Consider the following 8,636-nt stretch of genomic DNA (forward strand, 5'->3'; position numbering starts at 1 on the left):
AATAATGCAAGCAATTTTAAAATTATTACAGAACCCCTATTTATAGTACTCTCTAGATTAACCTTTACAGAAAGTAACTCCAGCTAGGTAAAAGCAATTAACCAAATATGCCACATCAACCTGAGGCATTCTCCAGCAAACTTTGACCAGAGACACAACATTGACTCGTTAACAGGGGCTTGTAATTGAACAGAGCATTAAAATGATTGGTTGATGAGTGAAACTTATGTAATCGGGTATTATATTTTCCCTATAATTTAATTGTAGTGGAATCATGGTAGACACAGTCCTAAACTCTCAGTAAGACTCCCCACCCTACCCAATAAGGCAATAAGGATGAATAGCAAACCACATGAAGCAAGACGGCTTTGATGCTTCAAGTGTGCATTACATCGATCAAGTTTATTGCTGACCATATCTCCAAACAAAAGTAATTAGTAACTGGAAAACCCGACTGGTGGCGTATGGTTTTAGGCTTTTGGCAAACCCGACCCGATCTGATCCTCTTAGGTCCCAGTTATAGGCTTGTAGCGTTCTCTCCTCGTACGGTTGCACCGTTTTTTTGGTTGGACTGCTTCATCCTTTATTGCATCATTAATTTAATCTAATCTCTTTCACGCAGTTTGTGCCCCTCACCCTTCTCTCACTCTTCACTGCTCCACAGGGTCAAATTCCAGTCTTCTGCTTGACACTGTAGATTGAACACTTCACTGGCAATGGAATTGCCACAACTTTTCATGGTAGCAGCAACCACTATAGGCTTCATCTCTGTTTGCAAAGCTTCCATCAATTTTGTGAGATGGGTATATGTCATGTTTTTGAGACCCACAAAGAATCTCAGAAAGTATGGATCTTGGGCCATCATCACTGGCTCCACTGATGGCATTGGCAAAGCCCTCGCCTTTGAAATGGCCTCAAAGGGCCTCAACCTCGTCTTGGTGGGTCGAAACCCTTGTAAGCTCGAAGCCACCTCACATGGGATCCATGAAAAATATGGCAACCAAGTTGAAATCAAGAACGTTGTGATCGACTTGGCGAAATTGAGTGGGGAGGAGATAGCTAGAGCCATAGAGGAAGGAATCAAAGGGCTTGATGTTGGGGTTTTGGTTAACAATGCAGGGGTGGCTTACCCTTATGCTAAGTTTTTCCATGAGGTTGATTTGGAGCTGATGGAGAGCATTACGAGGGTGAACATTGAAGCAGCAACTTGGGTGTGTAAGGCTGTGATTCCAGGCATGCTCAAGAAGAAGAGAGGAGCAATTGTCAACATTGGATCTGGGTCATCTGTGATAGTTCCTTCTTATCCTCTGTTCACTGTTTATGCTGCTTCCAAAGCGTGAGTTTTTTTGAGATTGAATCTTTGTTTTGTGTTGTGAATTTTGTGGTTGGACTAATCTGAAATGCATGCTGTAAGTTATAGGATATGATTGGATGAGTATCAGTGCCTAGCTCCACATGGAAATTGGGATTAGTGTCAAACTGTCAATGCACTCGATATTATTCTCATTTCTATGAAGCCTAACCAATTTGTTTCCCTAAATGCACAAACTTTTCAAGAGGATTCTTATCAGAATCTGTGTTATTGATCATTTTCATTATGCAGCAGATGGACTTGATAGTTTCAAGATAATATGAATCTTGCCCCTCTTGGAAAGTCCACTTAACCTTTTCTCATTTGTAAAGGAAAATCCCAATTGACCTTTGCTTCTTGAATGGGGGGTTGTGGCCTCTAATTGTGAATAATCCTGCACATTTGTGCCTTATCATTGTGAATTATGTTCTTGTGAACTATGATACAGGTGCCTTGCAATGTTCTCAAGGTGCACTAGTTTGGAATACAAGCAGCAAGGAATTGACATTCAGTGTCAGGTTATCATCTTTCCCCTACTTATATTCTTATGTTTAATCAAAATATCTGAGAGTTGAGCTAAGGTATCCATTACAGTAGAGTTGACAAATAGTTTGTTCTGATAGTTCATGTCAAAAACTTAAAGTCATTGAATGGTATGGGAAAGACTTTTTCAGTACTGTATATGAATATGATTGTGTTGTTTTCAAAGAACACAGATTAATTGGTCCATGTGATTCACCTGCTTATAGCCTTATACATGCTTAATGCAGATTCCCTTCTTTGTGGCGACAAAGATGACAAAGTTAAAGGCATCTTCCTTCTTGATTGCATCTCCAGAGACGTATAGCAAAGCAAGCATACGATGCATTGGTTATGAGCATCTGTGTACGCCCTACTGGGGGCACTCAGTGCAGTGGTTCATAGCACGTGCTTTGCCTGATGCATTATTGAATGCGAGCATTTTCCGGTACTTCCTTGGGATGCGAAAGAGAGGCCAACTGAAGGAGTCTCGGATTAAGAAGATGCAGCAACAAGAAAATGCACTGGGAAATCATGGTTAACTTGATTCTGAACCTTGTCATCTTTACATGGACTGTTTCTCTTCATCATCTTTACAAGGAAACTGCTGTTGTCGCTAATGGCTTTGCTACTTTGAGTCGGAAGTTTCATTTGGGGTCGTGCTTCATTCGGTTCTTCACTGGATTAAGGTTCTTTGTGAGATGTAACCGTGTAAGTATTTGCAACATCTGTAATACTGACCAAATAAAAGAAATATATGTTGAAGGAAAATCGACTTTGTGTGTCTAATCAAATTAGGATTAGTTTCATGGTTATAATATGAGAGAAGGTTCTAGAATTCCTAGTCCTACTCGGATTAGTTTTCCTTGTAACATTATAATATGTACTTTGTAATCCTTATATATAGGGCTCCTATTCTCAATAATGAAATACAATTCTCTCTTCAATCTCTCTCAAATATCTCATTCTTGAACAATATAAGTTATGTTCCACTAAATTAGTATGAGATTGAATCATTTAACCTACTGTTGAAGGAATATCGATTTAGTGTGCCTTATCAAACTAGGAGTAGCAATAGGAGAGAAGGTTCTAGATTTCCCAATCCTACACGGATTGGTATTCCTTGTAACATTAGAACTAGTACTTTGTAATCCCTATATATAGGGCTCCTATTCTCAATAATATGACACACAATTCTCTCTACAATTTCTCTCGAATCTCTTTTTCCTTAAACACGTTATCAGCACGACTCTAACCACAAAAATAGAAAACCAAAACTCATTCACAAAGCAGCCCCTAGCCCGAGCTAGCCGAGCCTTCGCTGCAGCCCGCGCGCCCGTGCGTTTGCAACCTTACACAGCAGCCCCTGCTGCCCCCTCCCTGCAGCCCTGCGTTCCAACCTGCTGCCACCGAAGCATCCCTGCTGCGCAAACAAGCCAACGCACACCACTGCATCTTTTTCCCGTTCCTGTGCACATCCGTCTACTTGCAAGCCTCGAAACGTCTAGTTCGGAAGCTCAGATCGAAAAACTTTCTTCATAAAAGTTGTTCGTCTCTGTCTCTTCCATCTAACCTCCGAATTTCAGCCTTATCGGAGTTATATTGAGATCTGTACACCAATCGAAGTACAAGCTGTTCAGAACAGAATCTGCTCCGAATTTTCAACAAGTAAGTTTTTAAATTAAAGTTCCTGTTTTCGAATTTTAATTTCTCCTTCTTTTTCTTCGGGGACTTGCAACCTCCCTTCTTCTACATCCCACCTTTCTTATAACGTGGGTTCGATTCTTGAGAAAGCGGAATCGTGGGGATTCACGCAATTAACGAACTAAGAGCGTTCGTAAGACTTCGGACTAAGAGCGTCCGTAAGCATCGATTTAACGAACTAAGAGCGTTCGTAAGCTACGGACTAAGAGCGTTCGTGAGCATAGATTTTGACCATTTAAACATCATTGTTTCGGTCTAATCCAAATTTCTTGGAAATCGATTTCTTGGTAGCATTACTGCTCAGAAATCTCATATTAGTTTTCGTGGAAGCATTGACTCCGAAACTAATACGTTCTTACTTTCCTTTTTAGGATGTAAGACTTGAACGAGCTCGATTTTACTCCATTGGATTCTACGGGCACGGAATTTTCATGTGGACTCAAAATGTTGAGCTCCACCTAATTGCCCTTGATTTATTGCCTACAATCCAGGAGTCTTGTTCTAAAAGAACCACTCAAGGCCCTCAAACTGAGATAGATAATTCCAGGGCATTTACCCTGATGAAGCGCCACATGAAGATGGCCCTCCAGTTTGAGTACATGAATGAGGATAACACTAACAACCTTTGGGTTGCGCCTTGTGAACGTTTTAGTAACATTCACAATTTTCCGGACTTAGAAGCATAATGGAATAATATCTGCTTCTCTAAACTTTGAAAGAGTTATGAAATATTGTTCGGAGGCTCTCTACATCATATTATTGATGCATGGTTGTGAAAAACACAAAAGAACAAATTGATTGAGAAGACCCTAACATGACCATAGGAGTCATGACGTTGAGGGTATAGGGTTGGACACCATGGCGCCACTTTTGGCCATGGTTGCACTATTCCAACGCCATTGGTCCTAGGGACCATATGTATTGTGTTAATACATCTCAATCAAGAGAGCATCCTCTTCATGGTATTTTATCTAGTACCTGATCAATGGTAATCAAGATATCGAGCTATAAAAGACTTTAAATCTGGCGATGAAGATAGAATGCCGCAGATTTTTATTTAGAATAGTCTTTTAATTTCCAAGAATTATGTAATGGCAATTATGCCTTAATCAATAAAATGACTTATTGGATTATCTCTTTTCCTCTAAGCGTACTCAATTAAGTATGATGTCTAGGAAAGTAATTGAGATTAGTGGTACTTAAGAGAGCTTCGCTCCACCGACATCTCTCTCTACTTCCCTGGTCATATTTAATTGGAATTACCGAACGAATTGAGTGACTACAATTTGTCTAATGTTTGATTTTACTTTGGATTAGATTATGGTCACGAAACTTTGATGTAATAATTGGCTATTATTAATAAAGTATCGATTACTTAAAAGATATAAGAGCCAATGGTTTTCATGCGGAAACGCATTGTGAGAATGGACATGAGTTCCTTTGCATCACCTCTAATGACTACGGAAATAAAAGAGTCTTAGAGAAACTTATGTGTCGATCTAGTGGGTTGTATGCAACCACTATACGCATAATTGAATCCACTCATGTTATGAGAGATGATTTATGAGATTCTGACACATATAGGCTTTGGCACGACCGTTTGGGACATCTAGGTCGTGATATGATGATCCATATATTAAAGACTTCACACGGACATCCATTTTTCAGAATGAAAAGAAGTAAAACTCGACATTTGGATCAAGGAGGAGCACCTGCGCCTCACGGTGCCTTTCCCCTTCAAGTTCGGCCATCACAAGCCGACGCCACCATTCCCCTGCGGCCCAAGGGTGGCTTTGACGCCACCTCTGCTCCCCTGACTCCAATTTCTACTTCTCAAGTCCATTGTGACTTCGTGGCTTAACCAAAATCCTCATTGGTTGTTTCTAAAGCCCATTATTCGTTCTGCAAAGCCCGCTCTTTAGCAAAATTAGGATCGAGACCATCCTATGCAAAGGACACTAAAGAAAATATACCATTCTTGCAAAGAACCCAAGGTGATATTTGTGGACCTATTCAACCACCATGCGGACCATTTAGATATTTTATGGTGTTGGTTGATGCATCGACACGCTGGTCACATGTCATGCTATTGTCCACTAGGAACGCTGCATTTGCTAAACTCCTAGCACAGATTATTAAGTTGAGGGCTCACCACCCTGATCATCCTATTAAGTCTATAAGATTAGACAATGCTGGAGAGTTTACATCAAAAACTTTTGATGATTATTGCATGTCCATTGGGATTGAGGTTGAACATCCAGTTCCTCATGTTCACACCCAAAATGGTCTCGCAGAAGCCGCCATTAAACGACTACAAATGGTCGCTAGGGCATTGGTAATGCGCACCAATCTCCCTATTTCTGCTTGGGGCTATGCAATTTTGCATGCAGCTGTGCTTATTCGTCTAAGGCCCACTGCCACTCAACCCTTTTCTGCGTCCCAGATGGTGACTGGATATGAGCCTAATGTCTCACACTTACGCATATTTGGGTGTGCAGTTTATGTGCCAATTGCGCCGCCACAGCGCACCAAAATGGGTCCTCAACGACGATTAGGCATTTATGTTGGATATGATTCTCCAACCATTGTCCGCTATTTAGAACCCTTGACAGGCGATCTCTTTACCGCTAGATTTGCGGATTGTCACTTCGATGAGACAGTCTTCCCGTCGTTAGGGGGAGATAAGAACATAAATGTTCAACAGGAACGACAGGAATTGTCGTGGTCTGTCCCCACTCTGTCTCATCTTGATCCCCGAACCGCACAGTCCGAAATTGAAGTGCGGAGAATTCTCGATCTTCAGAACGTAGCAGAATCGATGCCTGATGCGTTTTCTGATATCGCTAAAGTGACGAGATCACACATACCTGCTGCAAATGTGCCTGCAAGGATTGATGTCCCTAAAATTAGAGGACATGACGCCACCTCAAGGGCACTTGAGCATGGCGCCAACGTCCACAGTGGTAGTGACGTTGTGGCTAGGCCCACGGCTCCTGCCAGGAAGCGCGGGAGGCCAATAGGTTCGATGGATTCTCGCCCAAGAAAGAAAGCGAGTTTGGCACAAAATAATCCATTAATCATCGATGTAAATAATCCATCTCATGAGAACATTCCGGATTATGGTTATGTCCAAGAGACATCATTGGGGGACGCTCAAATGTCAGAACCAACTCCAGAGAGTAGAGAGATCTCCATGAATTACACTAGTGTACATGAGATGATAGATATAAATTCTATGGCAATTGATGATGCATTTGCATATCATGTTGCAAAAGGAATCATAGAATATGATGATATCGAACCTCGCTCTGTCGAAGAATGTCAACGAAGAGCGGATTGGCCTAAATGGAAAGATGCGATCCATGCTGAATTTGATTCACTAGCAAAGAGACAGGTATTTGGGCCTATAACGCAGACACCCCCAAATGTAAAACCTGTTGGCCATAAATGGGTCTTTGTTAGAAAGCGTAATGAGAAAAATGAGGTGGTTAGATATAAAGCCCGCCTCGTGGCGCAAGGTTTCTCACAACGCCCTGGAATCGACTACGAGGAGACATATTCTCCCGTAATGGACGTTATAACGTTCCGCTACCTTGTCAGTTTGGTAGTTTCTGAAAAACTTGACATGCAGCTTATGGATGTGGTTACAGCATATCTCTATGGGGATCTAGATTCAAAGATATATATGAAGGTTCCAGATGGACTTCAATTACCCAAATCAAGTGGCTCTAAACCACGGAGCGCGTTTTCAATAAGATTAAAACGCTCACTATATGGATTAAAACAATCCGGACGGATGTGGTATAACCGTCTAAGTGACTACTTGATTGGGAAGGGATATATTAATAATGAAATATGCCCATGCGTGTTCATTAAAAGAACAAGTTCCGGATTTGCAATCGTAGCAGTTTATGTCGATGACATGAACCTAATTGGAACTCTAGATGAGTTGAAGTAAACTGCTAAATACTTGAAATCCGAATTTGAGATGAAAGATCTTGGGAAAACACGGTTTTGTCTCGGTTTAGAACTCGAGCACCGTAGTGATGGCATTTTGATCCATCAGTCTGCATGTACTCAGAAAATCTTAAGGCGCTTTAATGAAGATAAAGCAAAGCCTGTGAGTACTCCCATGATCGGTCGTAGTCTTGAGCCAGGAAAAGATCCGTTTCGTCCAAAGGATGAGGACGAAGAGCTATTAGAGGCAGAAGTGCCCTATTTAAGTGCAATAGGCGCATTATTGTACTTAGCTCAATGCACAAGACCAGACATCTCATTCGCAGTGAACTTGTTAGCTAGACATAGCTCTGCGCCTACACGTCGCCATTGGATTGGTGTAAAGACAATCTTTCGATACCTAAGAGGTACGATTGATATGGACCTATTTTATCCCTACAGAGAGAAGGAGAATGACGGAAGAATGGGATCGGACCCCATTAGGCATGGAGCCACCGTCCACCATGACAAGGTGGTCGGCCATGTTGCCGCCAACGCCGTCACCACCACCAGGGGTGGCCGGCCTCACCCTATCCCCCTTCATCAAAACGACAATGATGTCTTGATGGGTTTTGCTGATGCATGGTACCTCTTTGACCCTCACAAAGGTCGCTCCCAAACAGGTTATGTCTTTACCATGGGAAGCACTGCGATATCTTGGAGGTCTATGAAACAGACCCTTGTTGCTACTTCCTCAAATCATGCAGAGGATTATTGCTCTACATGAAGCCGTGCGTGAATGCATATGGCTAAGGTCTGTAATTAGACATATTCAAGGAAGTTGTGGTTTGAAGTCTACCACAGATGAACCTACATGCCTTTATGAGGATAATGCAGCTTGTATTGAGCAAATGAAGTTAGGTCTCATCAAGGGTGACAACACCAAGCATATCTCGCCTAAATTCTTTTATAATCAGCAACAACAAGCACTTCTAAAGATTGAAGTGAATCAAATCCGATCAGAGGATAATGTAGCGGACTTATTCACTAAGTCGTTAACTAAATCCACCTTCGAGAAACATGTAAGGAGCATCGGATTGAGAAAGTTATCTGAACTCCCACGATT

General features: G+C 41.7%; 1 protein-coding gene across 2 annotated transcripts; it reads left to right on the plus strand.

Moving 5' to 3' along the window:
- Window positions 1–576: 576 nt before the first annotated feature.
- On the plus strand, window positions 577–2,659 carry LOC112197840 (very-long-chain 3-oxoacyl-CoA reductase 1). 2 transcript variants are annotated; one of them, XM_040519132.1, is made up of 3 exons: window positions 577–1,336; window positions 1,800–1,869; window positions 2,101–2,659. In XM_040519132.1, exons 1-3 carry the CDS (start codon window positions 717–719, stop codon window positions 2,410–2,412), a joined length of 1,002 nt encoding a protein of 333 aa, XP_040375066.1. In that variant the 5' UTR covers window positions 577–716; the 3' UTR covers window positions 2,413–2,659. The 2 variants fall into 2 exon arrangements, with proteins under 2 accessions (XP_040375066.1, XP_024194503.1); XM_024338735.2 differs by having other exon boundaries at window positions 581–1,336; window positions 2,122–2,659.
- The last annotated feature ends 5,977 nt before the right edge of the window (window positions 2,660–8,636 follow it).

Source organism: Rosa chinensis, chromosome 4 (assembly GCF_002994745.2).
Source record: "Rosa chinensis cultivar Old Blush chromosome 4, RchiOBHm-V2, whole genome shotgun sequence".
NCBI lineage: Eukaryota > Viridiplantae > Streptophyta > Magnoliopsida > Rosales > Rosaceae > Rosa > Rosa chinensis.

Coding starts and splice junctions, on each gene's coding strand:
- LOC112197840 (XM_040519132.1), top strand. CDS start 717: ATGGAATTGCCACAACTTTTCATGGTAGCAGCAACCACTATAGGCTTC. Junction 1,337..1,799: donor GTTTATGCTGCTTCCAAAGC/GTGAGTTTTTTT, acceptor ACTATGATACAG/GTGCCTTGCAATGTTCTCAA. Junction 1,870..2,100: donor GAATTGACATTCAGTGTCAG/GTTATCATCTTT, acceptor ACCTGCTTATAG/CCTTATACATGCTTAATGCA.